Below are 20,847 nucleotides of genomic sequence, written 5' to 3'. Positions count from 1 at the left end.
ACGCACTAGGCCACAGCGATAAGTGATATGTTTATTCCACTTCGCATTTATGACGTATGCTTTTAATTGCTTCATTAGCAACCGCCAGTAGCTGGGGTTGCAAGCCAACATAGCAGCACCCATGCAGACGCGAGCGCCATCTTCGATCCGAACTCGCGCTTGCTACTCGCCCACTGTCCTCACAGCAATAAATAGTGAAATCGACTGTCGGTTTGTGTCATCTCATGCCGGGTACAAAGCATCAGGTATGTTTTGTCTTTATTATTGAGATTAGCTGGGTCTATTTAGCCACGCCTGCTAAGTCTTGTCTCCGAGAAGTTGAGAATAAATCTTGGAAATACTGCAAAATACCGACGAATAAATTGCTGTCGAAGCATCAGGACGCAAATATGTGCTTGTGTGTGTCGCGTTCTCCTGTCTGTCGTCCCTGAAGTTCGCGCTATTTAGCTGTTCAAATGGTTATAATGGTCGTCTTCACTTTCACCACCTTTATCGTAAATTGTGAAATGACAACCATTATTGTAGCGCACTACGAACGCTTTGTCGAAGGTAGTAGCAGACGCTCTCCCCACCCGGAGACGGCGCAAAAAGACAATGAGCGCGCGCGGCGCAAAAAAATGGAAAAACAAGATGCGCTTTGCGCAATAAACAAGGCGCGCGGTGCAAATAAACAGTTTCAAAACGTGCATAGTCATTTGCGTCCCATTTCTAAGGAGCTTCGCTCATCGCTTGTATTCGTACACGGAATAACTGCCTTTTTTTATTTCTTAATAAATATGCTCAAGAGCTACAGAGACGCGACTGGTCTCAAACATTATTTTCATGAGGTACCACACGCCGTCGCCGTGTGTTGAAACATAACCGCGGAGCAAATGCTCTAGATTTCAGAAACGGCGTCCAGATTGGAGCCATTCTTGAGGTCAGTGTCGACATGCTTCTCGAATGCCGACATGAAATCCCCTTAAATAATGACCCGTACATAAGATATGGGAAAAGCCTCCGTTCAATTTTGTTCACCCCCCCCCCTCTCCAATCTTCTTCACTGTCTCGGCCCTTTGGGAATACTAAATTTCGTGACTACCGCTCGCCAGATGAGGTGAGTTTGAGACCCCTGCTATAAGGCCTGAGAAGGCTGCGTGCTGCAACAATATCAATAGGCAGTTGAAGAGGCCAAGCTATGAAGCTGTTTCGCCGAACTAAGCGAAATCACGCATTAGTCCTATAGACAATTTTCCGCAGCTGACTTGTTCAATCAAAACTAGATGGCGCCACCGCACCATGGCCTTCCCCGTACCGTGGCCTTTGGCAGCTCTGCTCAATACGTCTCCATCCGCGCCACGCCGTCTGCTCGGCGTCCCCATAGCGTCTGCGCCCACGCGGTGGGCATGACGAGCCAACGCCTCCTCTAGAAAGGTGCCTGCGGCGTCGCTTTTGTAGCCGTCCTCCCTTGAGTTGTGGTCACTTGTCGATAGATGGCGCCACGTACTACCCTATTGTTTTCAATAGGGCTGGCGTGGTGTGACGTCGAGGGGGGTAACGTGCGCATGCGCAAATATGTGTTGCAAGCGGAAACCGCAAGGATCGCCAGCTACTGCCCTCATTAGAAACGGTGAAGGAGGGAAAGGGTAGGGAAGGAGGTTTTTGGCTCACGCGGCAGGCGTCTTTCTAGAGGGGGCGTTGGTCGAGCAGACGACAGCGCCGGAAAAAAGTCAACATGGTGGCCCCTGTGGATGCAGTTTCCTCCCGCCTCCAATTTACCACGTCGTCGTCCTGCGCTGTATGGCCCGCAAATTCGAAACCTACGCGTTTATTTGCTTTATATTTGCGCTTGTGTGTGTCGCATTCTCCTGTCTGTCGTCCCTGAAGTTCGCGCTATTTAGCTGTTCAAATGGAGTACCAACTAGCCCAAACATGCACCTTGCTACATTATAACCAGTTGCGCACAGAGCTTATTTCTTTTAACCTCGAATTTCTGGTGCGCTAGAACCAGGCCGCTGAAGGCCTAAACACTTCCTCTTAAATCACCGGCCACTGCAACCCAAAGCGATGCCTACGAGAAGGGAGCTTCAACGGCGACGGCGAGGTGCGGGCCCAAGGAGCTTCGCTCCTAAAATATATGGCACGAAGACAGCCGTTTGCTGGCCGGGCTGCTATCGAAAGGTCCGCGGGTCGCGTGTTTGAGACCCCAGTCCTGTTGGAATGAACAGCGAGTGATTGAAGTAAGGGAACTTACGTCGGATAGCGAAGTCACAAGCGTCTTCTTTTGGCCCCGAACCGTGGGCACGGACGACCACGACTGGCCGGACTGTCGGTGCGAAGGGGTTCGCTCGCACTGGCGCAAGTTGTCCAGGAACCGGTTCAGCTGCTGCTTGAACATTCGCGTGGTGAGCGTGTACAGAACGGGGTTCAACGCCGAGTTCACCGGCAGCAGAAACACTGCAACCCACGCGTACAGCGTCTCGTCGATCTTTGTTCCTGCAAAGCGAATCAGCCATTTAGGAGACAAGAGAAATGGGGCTTGAATTTTGGGGGAGTCGTCGCAGTTTGAATTGTTGTGAAGTCTCGTTCACACCTGCGACTGGCACCGCTCGCGCGACCAAGGTAGTCGCGAAGCGACTGGTCGCAAATGGCAGCTTTGGTCGCAAAACGACTGCCTTAGCTCAGTCGTTCGATGCTCGATTTTTCAGTCGCAAGCCTCTGAACCAATCAGATGCGCTGGAACAGGACGTCAGCCTATTTTACGGGGCAATGGCAATGCGAGTCATACGTGAGCAGACATAAATTCTGTGTGGCGACAGCTATAAATGGCATGCAGCTGTGAACACCGGCAGCCTTCAGTCGCTTTTTGGTCACAAGTCGCAAATGGTTGCGCGAACGGTGCAAGTCGCAAGTCTGAATGGGCAACACGAGGCACCGACGCGTGTCTAGCTGGTAAGGCCGATTTTTTTGCACTGAAATCGTTCACTGGGTGCGAGCTAATACGCACAACCTTTTCTATTATCAGGCAATGTCTGTTCCTATATTGGATTGCGGAAGTGAGTTTTTTTATTTTCGCTAGCAAGTGTGGCCTTATAACGTAGATAGTGAAATACTAATCTCGTGAGATATCGTTACTGGTGAGATATCGACCAATCAAGTACTCCAAGCCATAAGCACAAAGAAAGCAGGAGTAAAGAGCTTTGCTTTACGAAAGTAATTGGGGCTTTGTATCAGAAATACTTGTTCAGCGGAGGATAATTGCGTACGGTTTCTCGTTTTACTGCGTGGTTGCACAGAGAACAGAGCCAGCAACCAGCATGCTTTCGGGGTAGTTTAAATAGGGCTATACATCTACGGATTCAAATTTTCTTGTTATGATCAATATCTAAAAACTACGTACATCGTTATGACGTACAGCCGCACTGAAAATGACTTGCGACACGGGCGCGCGTGGCCTCACGAGTTTAATGATTGCGCATGGCTTCAACTTGCTTCATTTCTGTAACTTAATATTATTTTCTTATTTGGGAACGTCCCCCAGGGAGAGAACGGCGCTTGGTTGTAGAAATATGGGCTAGTGGAAAGAATGCAAAATCTTTAAACTCGTGAGGCCCCGCTCTCCTGCGTTGCAAGATATATTGAGCGCGATTGTACATTACATGGGCTATTTTAAGACTGCACAGTTAATTTCATAAATTTATGAGCAAGGAAGTCGTTGCGTGCGCCCGTACCGGCTATGGCGATGATCTTGATGAATACGATCGGCATCCAGCATAGAAAGTCGGTGCCCACGATGAAGGCGAATCGCTTGGCGATGGCTCGATCCTGCAGCTGCTGCGTGGAGCGTAGGCCCACCTTGGAATGCGTGATTGTGACGAACATGGTCAGGTAGGCGTAAGCGATGAACGCAAACGCCACGCTGTTCACAATACAGAACACGAACGCCGAGTACTCCCAGCCTGCGAAGAAGCAAGGAGATGGGAACATTGCTGTTGTGAATGGACATTTTCGTGCGTAAATTCTGCATTGCTTTATGGTTATTGGTAACTTCATGATGCAAATTATTAAGTAAGAGAAGAGAAGTACCCGGAGCCATACCTAGGCACCAACTCCTCCTCAGACACATTTCACGAATACCTGCACGAATACCTGAATCCTCGTTTGCGTGGAGTTCCTTGTGGAAGTTGCGGGCGCGGCTCCTATCAGCGGCAGCTTAGTGATTTCTTTTTCGCCCGCATATATGTTACAATTACTGCATTTCAATAAATTCCAAATACAGTGCGCTTTCATTTCCTTGTATTGGATATCCATCGGCTTCACTTCGTTGTGTCGAACAAACATGGGTCACTTAATCAATTCCCTTTCTTCATTTAGAAGATGATCAACAACAACCTTGAGCTGCTCCCTCTCTCTTAAGAGCGACGCTCTTTAAGCCGCCATTAGAACGTGCGCGTTTCACGAAAAGCCTGGCATAACCTCGTGACGTGACACGAAGGCCTGAGATAACCTCGTGACACGAAACGCCTGGCATATCCTCGTGACGTCATGCCGAACCGCGCATGCGCAGTAGCGACAACCACGCAGCTGATATCGATAAGCCACGCCCAGCGACGGGGACACCTCGCGCAACCGAGTTATGCCGCGCTTCCGCCCGCTCGATCAGGTACAGCCATGAGACGCGCAAAGAAAGTATACGTACTCCCGAAGAAGAAGTAGCACATCGTGAAGCGAGGCTTGGCGCTGTACGAGAACGGCAGCGACGAGCAGATCCAGAATACGCGGTCACGGAAACGGAGAACAAGGGACGACGAGAAGATATTGCCGATCACCGTGAGTGAAATGCTGCGCGTGTGCGAGCTCTACGCCACGGTCCAGACTACCGGAAGGGGGGGAGGGCTGTGTCTCAAGTCTTGCGCGGCCGAGTGCAAGCTTTCGTCTTTCTTTATGCATGTACTTATCATGCATACTCATTATTAAATGTAAAACAGTGGAGTTCAATATAAGCACGTCGATAAGAATGTTTACGTGGGAAGCAGCGCACTTACACAAGGCACGGCAAGGAACCAAGAAAGACAGGACGACCGCTGCTCTCGCAACTAGCGACGCGGCTGGCTCAGTTGCGAGAGCAGCGGTCGTCCTGTCTTTCTTTGTTCCTTTTCGTGCCTTGTCTAAGTGCGCTGCTTCCCACGTAAACATGAGCTATCACCAACTCGTGCAACTTTCAACTTTACGCCGATAAGAAAAGTGTGGCACGACGGTGGTGGACGTCTCAGCAAAAATCAAACGAAACGCGAGCGTAACGTTGTACAGGTAGCTCGGGCAGGAAAGCTCAAGCGAGAACACGGGAAGACATCGCAAGCCTTCGAAGCCGGCAGCGTCGGTGTTTCTGTCAGGCGGCAGATTGCGAAAATCGTTACGTAAACACGACATTCTTTGCACAATGCACCTCTCTTTCTTCCGCGTGTACGTACTTTATGATGACTTCCGCCGCTCGATAACGCCGAGTGTTGGGAAACATCGAAGAGCCCGTTATCATAGCAACTGCCACGTTGAAACGAGCGAACGAAAGCTTTACGGTGGAATGCTTTGAGGTCGCCGAGCGCTGTTTTTATTTGAAGGCTGCGTATGGATAAATGACGCATTGTGGGGGAATAAAAGGTGGGAGCGCTGCCCTTCCACATTTTTATTCCACCACTCTCCATCGCACACACACATACATATATATATATATATATATATATATCAGAACAACAAAGGGTTTCTAGGTCCGGTGAAATATTCACGAAAACGAGTGCGAAGCAAGTGTATACACCTATATATATACATATATATATATATGTATATATATAGGTGTATACACTTATATACATATATATATATACATATATATATATATATATATATATATATATATATATATATATATTGTAATGACGAAGAACGACAACGGGGCTCTGGCGCGAGAGCAGGATGCGCGAGGAAGAGAAGAACGAGGTCAGAATAGAACAGCCGGCCTAGTGAACAGGCGTTGTGTCTATTTCCCTGTCTCGTTCCTCTACAATGGCGCAGCCTACGACGCGAATCGAACCTTGGAGCTGAAGCCACCTGCCCTCGAGGGTCGTCGGCAGCACGGGTCGCTCCATCCAAGGAACGCCGTCCACGATTCCTCGATCATGCACTCCACGACTCGACCTCTGCTGCCGCTACGCATCGAATCATCCGCGGACGGCGTCCATGCCTCTGCGGTGGTTCCAGCGTACGACCTGCCAGGAACCATGCTACCACCATCGTCTGTGAATCCGCACAGGCTCCTGTCGTCTGGGAACGTCGCATACGCTTCCCGTGACATGCATCCCGTGCCCAGGACTGTCCCAACGCGGGAGCATCCAAGGGACGCCGTTCAGGCTTCTTTGGACGTGGAAGTTGCCGTCGGACGTATTGCTACCGCCGCATACTCCGCGGACGTGAGTCCTCGCGCTTTCTGCGCCTCATCCGACAGCGCCGCGGAGCTGTTCTGTGCCATCGCACACCTCCGCGACGAGATTAACGGCTGGATAGCGCGGTGCTCCGAGATGTGTCCGGCCGCTATACCTTCATTGTGCACAATGGATGCCCTTTTAGCTGAAGCTGCCTCACAAGACCAGGAAGAGACCTCACCCGAGAGCCGCAGAAAGCTCTTGAATGCCCTCACGGAGCTCTCATACCAACTAGGCTGCTTGGCGTCGTCATGCTCCGGAGTTTCGGCTGCCGTATCACCATCACCGGCTGCCTGCGAACTGCCGGAGTTCCGCGGCTTCCAGGACGACGCCGACCATTGGGTGGCCACCGTCAACGCTCTTGGAGCTCGCCAAGCGTGGACGGACCAACGGAAATGGTGCGTGGCCGTTGACCGCCTTCGGCATGCTGCCGCGGCGTGGCGTAGATTCGAAGGCGTGCGGCAGCAGTCCTGGGCGGAGTGGAGCTTCAAGCTCATTGCTGCTTTTGGCCGGACACCCTCCAACTTCTATGCGACCACCGAAGCCAATCTGACCGTTACCGAGGATGGAGCTCAGGAGGGGTTCCACCTCGGGGCTGCAGCTCAGGCGTTCAACAACCTGCCCTCCAGCGGACATAGAGCTCGCGAGGCGCAGCGCCCCCCTGGTACAGCTGTGCCCTCTAGCTGCTCCACGGACAGCTTTACGGAGTGCCCTGCGGCAGTCGTCCACACTAGCCGCAAGGTGTCCTCCTTCCCAGAGGTGTCAGACTCCGCGTCGATACCTACCCCACAACGACCATTGACACAGACCAAGACCGTCTCCGAGCCACAGCAGCCGGCGAGCCGGCCTCCAAGTTGGCCAGTGCTAGAGTGCCTGGAGGCGTCGGCCTACTGTGTGACGACTTCACCTCCCTCGCTACAAGCCGGAGACGATGCAATAGCCACCACTCCCAGTTTGGCCAACAGCCAGGAGTCACATAATCCCCGGACGTCGCCGCAGTCATTTGCCGAGTGGGATGACTCTCGCCAATTGCCAAGTGCCGTCTCCATAAAAGAACCTGAAATGCCTATGCCCATGCCGCCTGGGGACGATGTAATCGAGAACCGACCGGTGCAACCCATGTTTGCACCTGATTACAATGGGTTTGACCAGGATGGCTTGACCGCACGTCGCACATTGTCAAGAACCACCAGCTCGTTCACCAGTACGACATCAGCGATACCGCAAGAGCACGACTTGCCTCACAAGCCAGTACGTGAGCTCTGCTCTGCGATGTCACAGATGTCTAGTGGAACAACCCGTCGCCCCTTCACGCACAGCGAACGGCGTAGACGTCCCCGCTCAGTGTGGACTGTCGTGGCACTGCAGCCCAGATTCGCTGCAACGTCTTCCCAACTGCGACGGGATAGACATGATCTGCAACCGATGCGACAACTCCGCATCAGCCAGTACCACATGCTAGCTCCATATTCTACAGGTGACCATATGCATTCACAGCGTGGAAGAGACCTGCAGCGACCACCCCGGTACAGCCAGTGTCGTCCATCAGAATGTTTGGCAGCTCAGCAGGACAAGTCACGGCGTATACAACACCGACCACCGCGACACAGTCAATGCCGCCCGCCTGAACTACGTTTGGCACCTCATGAAACCAAGGCACTGCGTGGCCGAGATCGGCCACCTCGATGCAGCCAGTGCCGCCCACCAGAGACACTGTCGGCAGCTGCGGCCGCTCGCAGTCGTGGCCGAGTGTAATGACGAAGAACGACAACGGGGCTCTGGCGCGAGAGCAGGATGCGCGAGGAAGAGAAGAACGAGGTCAGAATAGAACAGCCGGCCTAGTGAACAGGCGTTGTGTCTATTTCCCTGTCTCGTTCCTCTACAATATATATATATATATATATATATATATATATAATGCTCGTCACTCCACGCTCTTCGAGCTTTGAGATAACAGAACATGTTCGTATTTGCGCCGGCATTTCATTTATACCAAAAAGAGAAATAGCAGCGAGACACGCAAACTCGGGAGCGGACACTTTCCTTGCATTTCATCGATCACAAAGCGGTGATAATGAAGGGACCACGTAAACCAACAGTACAATAAAAGTTTGATGTTTATTATGTACACGGTGTTTCACAATCTTTATATGATGTACTGGGCGAATTTCACGGAAGAGTTTCACGGTTTACCGATGATTCCCTTCGGAGCTTCACGCCGCTCATCATTCACCCCATGGATATGCTGTGATTTTTATGTCACGTAATGGTTCTCCGAGAAACACAGAGCATAAAAGCAAGACTGATCAAGCGTCTGGATTCGAGCTAGTTGGCACGGTAATATTTTTGTGAGGCACAGCGAAAAGAAGACGTACACAGTACAGAAACGTGGTAAGCTCGGCCAGTTGGTAATGGTTCATAGTGGAACAGCGACTACATACAGAGAATGCGCAAGAGATGCAGGATAGAGCGAGAGAATGAATGCGAGGGGACCCAAATAAGTAAAGTCATCGACACACCTGTGCACGTTGGACACTCTTCAAACAAGTCGAAGATACTGTATCTCCTTCTCATGCGTTGTCACAGAGGGCATACTGACGGACAACTGCGACTGCTTGTGGGTATGCGCAGCCTCGACAAGATCACGTGTTTTTTTTTTATTTCTGTGTCTAAGCGAAGCTGTTGGTGCTCGCAGGTGGGTGCTCCCCGCTCTTTGGTGATGCTTCTATTTCGTTTACACACAGAAATCAAAGGGCACGTGAGCTTGCTGCGGCTGCGCATACCCGCAAACAGTCGCAGTTGTGCTTCAGTGCGCCCTTCGTGACATTGCATGAGAAAGAGATACAGGATGTTGGACTTGTTTGAAGGGTGTGCAACGCGTGGTGTGTCGATGGACTTGCGCATTTAGGTCCCCTCGCCTTCATTATCTCCCTCTCTCCCGCACCTCTTGCGCAGTCTCTGTATGGTTTTCTTTTAAATGTGGCGTTTCTTTTAAGAATGAAATGCACTTAAACTGAAACTGAGAAAAACTCACTTTTTTACTACTGTCAATATGGTCGGGCCTGATAATAATATCTGGGGTTTAACGTCCCAAAACCACGATATGATTATGAGAGACGCCGTAGTGGAGGGCTCCGGAAATTTCGACCACCTGGGGTTCTTTAACGTGCACCTAAAGCTAAGTACACGGGCCTCAAACATCTTCGCCTCCATCGAAAATGCAGCCGCCGCGGCCGGGATTCGATCCCGCGACCTGCGGGTCAGCAGTCGAGCGCCATAACCACTAGACCACCGTGGCGGGGCGGTCGGGCCTGCTCCAACAATTTTTTGTCAGTGTGTTCCTGTCCCCTAAATACCCCGAATCTATATTGCAGCTAAAATCTATATAGCCCACTATCGTCGGTATACAGGAGTAAACTTTGTGTTTGGCTCTTGTAGATTGGAACATTTCATTTGGACTTGAATTAGCTCGTAAAAGAAGTCTAAGACGTTTCGAGTGTACGGTATAGCAATATTTTGCGATGAAATTAATATCCTCCTTATGCTTCTGTCGGTGCCGTCTTCCGTCGCATGCGCGTAATGGCGATGACTAGACTTAAAGAGCAAGTGGTCCTTCCTGGAAATAGGGGCGGTATTCTGGATTGTCGGCAGCGTTTTTTTGTTCTTGGCATCTAGGCCTTGAAAAGTGCTCCAGCTCTTCTTCTTCTGAGCTCGTTTTATGCCGTGCTGCTTCGGATCACTTCTTCTTCTTCAAGGAATAGATCGGTGCCCATTATCTTCATTTCATACATCTTGTATTTAAAATATACCGTCTTGGAGCGAAAGGAGGACATGATACTGTAGCGCTAAACTCGAAAGGAAACGCTAAAAGGCAAAAAGAAGTATGAAAGTCGGCCTCTTACCCCCGTATTCAGAAACGCTCTTCGACTTGAACTTGACTTGCCACCGCCTTGGACAGCGCGTTCGAAACGCGTTTGTGCTGCTTTGGCACAGCCTAAACGCAGCGTGTTCGAAACGCGTTGAAGGCGGTGGCAAGTCAAGGTCAAGTGAAGGAGCGTTTCTGAATAAGAGGGTTACTCTTTATATTTGAGTTTTGCCCTACAACATCATGCCCCTTAGTAAGTGCCAACTCGCCCTAGAAAAACTAATTGTGGAACGTGAACACGATAGCAAAGCAACGAGGACACAAATAAAACATTGAATGAGACCATGTTGGTTGTTTTGGTCACAATTGTTGACGCAGGGCTGGTTTAATGAATGTGGCTCAGTTTTATTGAAACAGGTGCAGCATTTGGCTCACTCTTTTTATCAGTAACTGCCTTTTTGAGTTCACGTTGCAATCAGGAATTGCCCCATTTTGATTTCAGCTCTTGAAGAAGTTAAAGATACTTGAGCGGGCTTTACGCTCCCGTGAAAGTTAGCACAGTTTCGGTTTCTCCATTTCGATGTTCTTGAAAGACAAAAACAGCCACACATTGGCTTGTTCCTCGGAGTAAAGATTCAGTCGTTAGTCGGCACTTATTTGCGTCTTCTTCTTTCGTGTTTCGTCCTTTTTTGCGCAATTCCGATGTGAACGTACAGAGTGCCCTGTATGTATTCGTTTTTGTGCGCTTGACCTTCTTTAAAAAAGGGATCTGTTGTCAGTAAGCTTGTGGGAGGTGCTTTGTTCTTTAATCTACTCCTCCCAGACGCTTAAGCAGTGCGCGGATGAGGACTAGCTTCTCACGAAATTTGCGACAAACCGGAAAACGACTGGATGCGCTATTAATTCTAATCGCATCGATGCATTATACATTATTCAGCACAAGCCGACATGAACCATCGCTTAGTCGTATCATTAAGCTGTGTTGACGAGCGCTGGCGGAAAGTGTATAAATACGCTAGTCGGAGTCGCGTGACTTAGACACCTCCTTTATAATGCATTGCTTTCACTATTGGTACATATTTTTTGGTCATCAATTGGGCGTTGCCGTACCCCGTTACAGAAGGGGGCGGGAGAGACCGAAATATTTTGTCGTTAAAATCGCATACACTTTCCTTACAAACGCCGCCGTTCAGTTCAAAACAAAGGTTCACGAATCGAGATCGACGGGGAAGCACGCTTGAAACGTGGGGACCTGGGATTAAGAATGCCTGCTTACACGTGATGATTTTTTACATTTATGTTAATACTTCAAAACGCTGTAACGCTGCCTTTCAGTTCCCCTGGCTAGTAAGGCAAAACGCTCACATTTTTTAGCGTTGTGACCAGTGTATCGGAACGGAAGGAAAACCGAAAACTAAAAATGAAAACAAAAACCGATATTTTTGACCGGAACGAAAACGTAGCCGAAACTTTATCTGTTATTCCGTTCCGGAGTGAAACCGAAATGTTTTCAATTGTTTTTCTGTTCACGAGAAAACTTCGAAATGCGGAACAACTGAGCTCGTGCAATGTGCATACCGCGTACCTCAGGCAGGAATTCCAAAGCAAAGATATGTTGAAATTGTGCGAGAAACGAAAACAGTGGCAACCAGAGGTGTTTATATTAACGCAAATGGACTTTTGAGCGCCTGTCACGCAGGCCAAAGTGGAGAGGGCATTGTCGGCGCTGAAGTTTGTTATAGCGAAAGCTGTTATGAGATCACAACAGCTGATTTTGGCGCGATGGTTGTCCGCCGCCGCCGGTTTCTGTGACTGTAATCGCGTGAAATAAGAAAAAATGAAATGAGAAACAAATTTCTAGGATCGGATGAGATTTTAACCCGCGCCCTCTGCGTGGCAGTCCAGTTTCCACCACAGTGCCACGCTGGTGCTTGTAACTCATTGGCAAAAATACTCTATACAGGCGTCATGTAGGGCAAGGAATTGTGTTAACATATGCAATATAATGTGGCAGATGAGTAAAATAACCAGTCATCACACAATGCTAATTGCGCAAAGAGTGTGGCTTAATTATTCCCACCAGTGTTGTGGAGTTGCCACTCCAGCATTAGAATGACTCGGGAATCATTCATTCCACATTTTCGCGACCCCGGAATGAAATGGGAATGGAATGGGGATAACGCTTGGAGGAATGGAATGGGAATTTAATTAAGCGCCTTTTGGGCAGAATGGAATGAGAATGGAATTACGTCTTTTTCCGAAAATAGAGCGCGTTTTCGTCTACGTGCTGTGTTTTAAACATGAAACATTAGTAAGTCAGAGCCTCGAATTTAACAATAAAGCGGTATTTTTAAAATGGCTTGGCTGATCACAAGCACGGTACATTCATAAGCAACACGCCTACTACAAACCGAGGCATAAGTTTGTGTATAAACAAATGTATTATCCCAGCAGATACTGAAGGGAGATACAAATTACCCCTGCTCGTTGGTTCCCATTGATACTCCCACACGAATGTGACGAATACTCTATGCACAGCCTGATCTTTATTTCACGAGCAGTTCAGTACATGACACACGTAAATAACCTTTGCGATAAAGAAGACATTGCATACCTGCGCACAGGCCATCAGAGAAATTTCTCCTCACCCCATCCATGCTTGCGAGGCGCGCTTGACGAGCGTGAGTATTGACGAGCAGTGCGGCCCAGTGTTCTGGGGTATTCGATGCAATGACACAAGGTGCCCGAGTGGTTCACTGTTACAACTAATACCATCAGATCTAGAGGGTTGTGTTCCGCATTAACCAAATCTTAGCTTTCTCCATATTCACGACGGCTTCAGAAGCGTGGCAAAACTGCTTAGTCTTCTTGAATATTACTTTTGTCAGCATAAAAATACGCTATGTCATCATTTTAGCATTAACACATTTAGGCTTAAACAATATCAACACATCACCATTTAATCAAACATGCTGACCATGCAAATACTATAGGTAGCGGAAGAACTGCCCCTATGGTTATAAGTGAGGTGGTTGTACTGCACGAGATATGTCACCAAGCTACTATCCCTCGAACTTGGTAATGTGTCTTGCGTACTTTCGCAGTTCTTAATGCACCTGATGACATCGGCTTTATGGGGCGTTCATTCATAACTCGATAAACTATCAATATGCCTTTCCTGCGTTGAGGAATTACAGGAATGAAATTGAACTGCCCGGCCATTTCCTGAGTGGGAATGGGCTATGTTTTTACATTCCGAGGAATTGAAAGGAAAGAAATAGCGGCAAGTTCTCATTGCCCGGAATGGAATTGGAATGGAATGGAGGCGCCCATTACGCAACACTGCTTCCCACCCACTGCAATGTACTCAGCCATATTTCTTCATCATCAATCTGCCACAGCACAAAGTGCGCATAATGCCTCACACATGTGTAGCAGGTACCACGATTCTCCGAAGAATAATGAAAAATGGTATAATGGGAACTTCGCTACTTCAGAAAAATTACGATAATTTATGGCGTAGTGGGTACCTTGCATGTGTACTTGTATTTAGTTGCTCCAAGTGACTCTACAACGGGCTCTACAAAGTCCGCTCTTCCAGCTTTCGCTGTGACTGTGCTGCATGTTCCGCGCAGGCCTGGCGATCTTTTTATCAGAACAGCGGTCTCGCACATCAGAGAATACACTCAATGGCGTGCTGCTTCTGAGATCGAGCTCACTCCCTTGACACAAAGCATTGAGCCCAATAAAAAAATCGTTATTGACTTTTGAGAAAATAAGTACTATGACTTTGAAGGGTATACTGGTTTGTGCTAGTTGGTAGGAATTCGTGGTACAGTTACTACTGCTCCTCTGAAGAACGTGTTTTACCCTTGTCCCCCTTTCTCACGAAGAGGGCAAGTGACTACGTCACAAATACAATGTCTGTTATCATTACCTTAACTTCAAAACTTTCGTACAAAAAAAACCGTTACGAACTGTTACGGAATATTTTTCTTTCGTTCCGGAACAGAAACGGAACGGAACTTTTTGCGGTGGAGCGAAACTAAAACAGAAACGAAAAACATTTCGTTCCGACACCCTGATTGTGAAAACGTCGTATGTCACTACCACGTGCGAACCTACTTCGATTTTGTCATTGTCAGACTAGAGGGGCGGAGGACAGCTACAGATACATGGGCGCGGTGTTTCCGTCACACGGGCAATTGTGGATTAGGGTGGACAAGTGGTCTTGCTGGTACGGCGCCGTCTACTTTGTTATAGCGCGAACAACATCAAGGACATACTCAACAAAAAAGACACGTTTGACAACACACACTGTAGCGGTGCACGTTTTCTGAGTGCCCTCAACGAAAGGAGCGGCGATTATTGCTTCGACGCTTGGTGAAATGAAGTGTCAGATATGTGTACGCCCACGGTGCACAATAATTCAAATCTTTGCTCTCTCCTTCCTTCAGTATAAGAAAAAGTTGGGCCAGTGAGAGTATGCCGAGGACGCACTTCAAGGCGGTCAGGGCCTGGGCATCGAAGTGCATAAAGAGGGCGGGCTTGACAATGGCGAGTGAGCAAGTGTAGTCATTCGAGCAATTATGTAAATTTCCTTTATGAAATGCGCTAACGAGTTGATTTTTTTGCCATGCGATTAGAGGGGTGTCGACCTACATTCGAGTCGACTTGCAATCGCGTAGATACGGTATTTTAAGCGACCCATTACCAGCCGAGGGCAGCGACAAGTTAGGTGGTGTGATGAAGTTAGCCTCCGTATTTTAGAACGTTACTCCAATCTACATTTAACCTTCACTTGAGAAATGCGAAGGCAACGACCCCTCTCGGTACAGATATAATCACTGCGCCTCATGTACTCATCAAGGGCTATGGTGGGAAAATGTAGCAGCGTCTGTTTCAGGCGATGGTCGTCGTTTTTCTCAAATTGATGAAGTAGAGGATAAGCTTCGAGTTGAGGGTCATTTGAGGAAACGGAAAAAGTTCGCAGCATTAAAAGAAGTCACAGTTTTGACGTAAGGGCAAAGCAACGAATGTGATAGCAATAAATTGAACGTCATACGAAGAAATGCTAGCAGCTCACTCCTCTAGCAAACACGGCTGCTGCAGCGAGTGAAGTGACCTTCGTGCGGTCTATGGCTTCAACGGAAACTTTGTGAATGAAAGCAAAACACGTACAAAGCTACAAATCATCTGTTGAACCCCCCTCAAGAGAGGCGGCTTCAACGTGGGCAGTTACGAACCAGTTCACACTCTCTCACTCAACTAAGCTTACAGCACTAAGCTTTACGTGGACGAAAGAAAAGACGAAGATACAGACAGCGCTATCCGTGTCTTCAGACTAGCCCAGTGACAAGAACTCGGCGCTCACTTATGCCCCTCCTCCTTATTTTGTTGTCTTGAGCTAAGTGGCCATAGTTTTGTGGTCCGTAAAACGATACGGACCGACTAACCTAGCAACAATCCAGCTAAGCCTACTTAACCATGACCCGCCTGCAGGTCTAAACTTTCGCACGTTTCACTCACCCTTGGAGTCGGGGTCGTGGATGTGCAGAGGCAGGCAGACGCCGTTGCTTCCGTAGAACTCCTCACCGTAGTAGTCAGGTCGCATCATGGGCACGGCGGCGAGCAGCAGGGTCACCAGCCATACACAGAGCATGCAGATCCACGCGAAGCGAAAGGTGCGACGTTTCAGTGACAGCGGGTACACGATGGACGCAAACCGATCGACCGTGATCACCGTCAGGGTGAACACCGACGCCTCGCTGCTGACCTGCACGAAAGAAAAAAAAAGGAATACAGAAATGTTGGACCATAGAGTTTCATGCAATAACCTAGAGAGGAAACTGGCGCTGCGATCGTTCAACCACCATGGGAATGATGGGAAGTACAGGCTTCCGATTGGATTTCGTTAGCTAGCGAACTGTCTACGAATCTTTTTCTAGAGTTTCAGTTTCGTGCTTTGCGAGGCGTGGGCAGTGGGGTGCGTTGCAAAGCCCTCAAGCAGTGCCTTTGTTGTTCGAAGAGGCTGAACACCGCTAGGTTTCTTGGTTTGCTGCTAAGTTGCAGCTTTACAGGTCGTATTTGACAGATTTAGCAAAGCGTCGTGCACTCACCGCTGCGCAAAGATGTAGCGTTCCATGCCAATGCAGGAAATTGGATAGAGTTCACGTTTTGTGATAAGCGCTACTCGTCAAAACTTTTTGAAATCGACTGCAAAACCACGGCAAAGCTAAGTAGACGCACCGTCAAGCTCCTCTTACTCGACTTCACAACAAAACGAGACATGCGTTGAGGGCAGGCCACTTGGACGGACGCATCTGGCATCGCAGCAGATGATACGTTAAGTGTTTCTCACTCAATACGGTACTGTTATTTCTATAAATAGATAATGCGTACATTCGAGGGAAAGACAAGCGCATTTGTTTCAAGTGTTGTAAAGAAAATAATTCATTATATTGTGGTGCCAAATCTGGAACACAATTGCAGAGCAATGCATGCCCTGGTGGTTAAATATGTCCTGGTTTAATAATAATATCTGGGGTTTAACGTCCCAAAACCACGATTTGATTATGAGAGACGCCGTAGTGGAGGGCTCCGGAAATTTCGACCACCTGGGGTTCTTTAACGTGCACCTAAATCTAAGCACACGGGCCTCAAACATTTTCGCCTCCATCGAAAATGCAGCCGCCGCGGCCGGGATTCGATCCCGCGACCTTCGGGTAATATGTCCTGGTTTCAGTTCTCTCTCACGGTCACGCAAACTTTTTGCAAGAAGTTTTACATACAAAATAATAAAGCAAGTTTGGATTGGAAATAACTTCATATCGCTTTGTTTTACACTCGGCAAAGGAGCGTCGCGAATCTCAAGAACCTAATCCATTCGAAGCAAATCCGAAGCCTGTACTTCCCATCATTCCCATGGCGGTTGAAGCGCCGCTCAAGGGGCCTGCGTAGACACTAGCGCCAGATTGCCCTCTAGGTATTATTGTAAGAAACTCTATGTGTTGGGTGAATCGGTGATGTTGCGCGTTGGAAAACAGCGCGCGCAGGACAAAGAACGAGGAAAAAAACCATGAACACGCACGGTAACCTCCCTTCTAAAGTACTATAACATCTTATAAAACCAGTCAATTCTTGGCCAATCCCCCACCGTTGGTGTGAGCCACAGTTGAAGGTGAACAAGAAGAAGGGAGCCCGTACTGTGCAGATATTAAAGCGTTTTCGCCCTGCTTGCGCTGTAATCAATGTAAACACGAAATTCTGGTTACGCGTGTTCGGAAGCGCATGTGGAAAAAAATGGTGTTGTGAAAGAAGTTGAGAGAATGAAGTGAAAGAATGGTGTTGTGAAAAAAGAAAAAAAAAAACTAAATCAGAGTTTCGCAGCAAGGGCGAAGTGTGAATGCGATGGCAACAAGTTGGAATGTTATACGCAGTAGGGCTACCAGCTCATTTCTATAGCGTGTGACCTGGCGCAATTCAACGAAACGCTGGCGTAAGGAATCGCGGCCGCTGCAGCGAGCGAAGCGCCCTTCATGCTGTCTATGGCTTCAACGCAAACTTTCGTATGACAACCCTCTCTGCCTTCAAAGAAATGATCTCTCTCTTGGTATGAGAACACAACATGTACAAAGGTATTAGCCGTTTGCTGATCCCTGTATAGATGCGGCTTGCGCGGCCGTGGGCGACCATGCCCGGCGATCAAAGTACGCAGTTACTGCCAAAGTTAACAGAACTTCCCTACCTTTTCCGAACCTTTCGGGACTCCGCCATGCGTCTTTCACGCGACAAAGACGGCGGGCGCGTTCCCTCCGCGCTTGAGCACGATCGCCGGCAAGCCCTCGCATGCCTTTCACTTGCACATTGAACACACGACGCATGTAGCGATGTTATCAAGTTGGACTTTATACGAAGACTCATGGCGGCTCATGGAGAAAAAAGTCGTTTTTTCATTCTTATCGCGTGTATGTTGACGAGCATGTGAGGTGATTTGCGTGCGCATGGTTGCTACGACTATACATGTCGCTGTTCTCAGAATAAAGTTAGTTGCGAGTGACGCCCTTTTCTGTTCTCTCTTAAATTCTTCGTCGATGGTACGCGCCTTTTTTGTATTTCAATGATCGAATCCCGGCCACGGCGGCTGCAGTTTTGATGGAGGCGAAAATCATTGAGACCCGTGTACTTAGATTTAGGTGCACGTTAAAGAAACCCAGGTGGTCAAAATTTCCGGAGCCCTCCACTACGGCGTCTCTCATAATCACATTGTGGTTTTGGGACGTTAAAGGCCCGATATTATTTTTGTATTTCAGTAAGCATGTACCAACTAGCCCAACAACAAGTTTTACTAAGATGTACCTGTATTGTGTTGTCTTACTGTGTTACTAATAAGGACTGATTGATTCACTGATTGATTGGATGGTTGAGTGAGTGAGTGAGTGAGTGAGTGAGTGAGTGAGTGAGTGAGTGAGTGAGTGAGTGAGTGAGTGAGTGAGTGAGTGAGTGAGTGAGTGAGTGAGTGAGTGAGTGAGTGAGTGAGTGAGTGAGTGAGTGAGTGAGTGAGTGAGTGAGTGAGTGAGTGAGTGAGTGAGTGAGTGAGTGAGTGAGTGAATGAATGAAAACATGCGGTGTTCTTACCGTCGAGAGAAACCCAGATACGCTGCAGCCCACGGAGCGTCGCCAGCGGTAGTCGTGTCGAATGTACTCTCCTCGGAAGGCCACGTCGTGCGAGGCGATGACGAACAGGTAGACGCCCATGATGAGGTCGGCCAGTGCAAGGTTCTTGATGTAAAACGAGTGCACCGCATTAGGCTCGCGCAGCACTAGCCTCCCGACGAGCACGAGCAGGTTCCCGAGGCAGGCAACCAGCGCCACCACCCACACGGCCACGCGGAGAACTACGCTGTCGAGAAGGTGAGCCAGGCTGCTGATGCCGTCTCCGCGTGGCTCGCAAACGCGAACGTGCAAAGCGGAAGAGCACAGGCTGAAGTCGCTGAAGTAGCTGCGTCAGAATGTTGTAAAACCGAATGAAACCTTCCCATCACTTGCAAAGCTCTGCCTTGAATTCAAAGAGTCTTTATTCATTAAATAGCATTATGAGGTGCTCTTAGCACTATGCATGACTTTCGTAACTCAAGCAGTACACTACCTATACGAGCCTGTAATAAGTCACCCTGTGTTCACATATATGTGATTGTGTACATTGTTTTGACTGTTGTGTTATGTCGTGACTGTTACGCTAAGTTGTATATTGTATGAACTGCGGGTTAGTTGTCCTTAGAAATGTGTAGCCATATGTGCTCTATGTTAGACACCACTAAGAGCTAAGAAGTGGCCGGTGCCTCATTTGTGCGCCAGCATCTCCTTACATCATGTCAATAAAAAAAAAGTCACCTGATGAAGTGCTATATTCTAGAAATTGAAATCGTTGTGCTTGTCGCGTGATGCTCGTCACTATTATTATATTTCTCTTCATTTAATCAATATTTCCATTGCACTCGCCCCCCACCCCTGACCAGCATATATAATTCGATTCATTTGTATCTACAGTTCCGTAAACACCCAAACAAAATACTGAATGAATATGTTACGCCAAACACAAGGACCAGAAAGAAACACTTGCGAAAGACAAGCGTAAACACTACACCTCGAGAACGAAGGTCTCGAGGCGCAGGTGACATGTAGACATCGCTACAAAAAAACAGCAACAAAAACAACATTAATAATAATAATAATAATAATAATAATAATAATAATAATAATAATAATAATAATAATAATAATAATAATAATAATAATAAATTTCAGCATTTCTTGTTATTACAATAACGAACAATTACTTACTTTATCGTTTCTTCCACCGACGAGCCTGGCGTTAACCTACTGTTTTGCTTGTTACGTATAACCGGGTTTTACTGGTATAGTTACACGAATTCAGCACAAGGTGACGCAAACGATGCTCGCGCGTTCATGCGGTAATGCGGAGCACTGTGTGGGATCTGTTAATGTGGTGAACAGCCGTTATAAGCATATCACATCGCTTTAACAAAGACACCTGCTGTACCGGCTCTTTAAGTGTTCAAAGGAAATCTTGAAGCAGACGGAAGGAGGTTTCTGAACCTGCATCAATAGACCGACTTTTTCTTCAATTATAAGGCCAGTTCACAGATGTTATAAACTATTATTATTATTATTATTATTATTATTATTATTATTATTATTATTATTATTATTATTATTATTATTATTATTATTTGATGCGAGAATATGCACACGTATGCAAATGACAAGTACGAATGAAGAGGCAGCTGGTTGGTGACTCCCATAAAGAAAGGCGCGCCGCGTACATACATTTAGGTAAAACTTGAGAGGGACATGAACAGGAGAAAAACACACACAAAAAAAGATATGCTATGAGAATCAGCTCCGAACAATTCACGCGCACTAACATACAATCCAGCAAGAGTTGCGGAACATGCGGATTTCCATTCAAGTTCAGTGGAACACGAAATAAACTTTTGCAATGTA

General features: G+C 47.9%; 1 protein-coding gene across 4 annotated transcripts in view; it reads right to left on the bottom strand.

Moving 5' to 3' along the window:
- Window positions 1–20,847, bottom strand: part of LOC119396075 (relaxin receptor 1) — a 226,969-nt gene that overhangs the window by 25,011 nt on the left and 181,111 nt on the right. For all 4 annotated transcript variants that reach the window (XM_037663154.2, XM_037663157.2, XM_037663156.2 and 1 more), the window contains 4 exons: window positions 18,958–19,321; window positions 15,850–16,096; window positions 3,711–3,938; window positions 2,234–2,475 (listed from right to left, as the gene is read on the bottom strand). In XM_037663154.2, the coding sequence (XP_037519082.1) occupies window positions 2,234–2,475; window positions 3,711–3,938; window positions 15,850–16,096; window positions 18,958–19,321 (1,081 nt within the window). The remainder of the gene's footprint in view (window positions 1–2,233; window positions 2,476–3,710; window positions 3,939–15,849; window positions 16,097–18,957; window positions 19,322–20,847) is intronic.

This window comes from Rhipicephalus sanguineus, chromosome 6, assembly GCF_013339695.2.
Source record: "Rhipicephalus sanguineus isolate Rsan-2018 chromosome 6, BIME_Rsan_1.4, whole genome shotgun sequence".
Classification (NCBI taxonomy): domain Eukaryota; kingdom Metazoa; phylum Arthropoda; class Arachnida; order Ixodida; family Ixodidae; genus Rhipicephalus; species Rhipicephalus sanguineus.
Note: the sequence above shows the minus strand (reverse complement) of the source record. Positions and strands in the feature narration are given on the sequence as shown.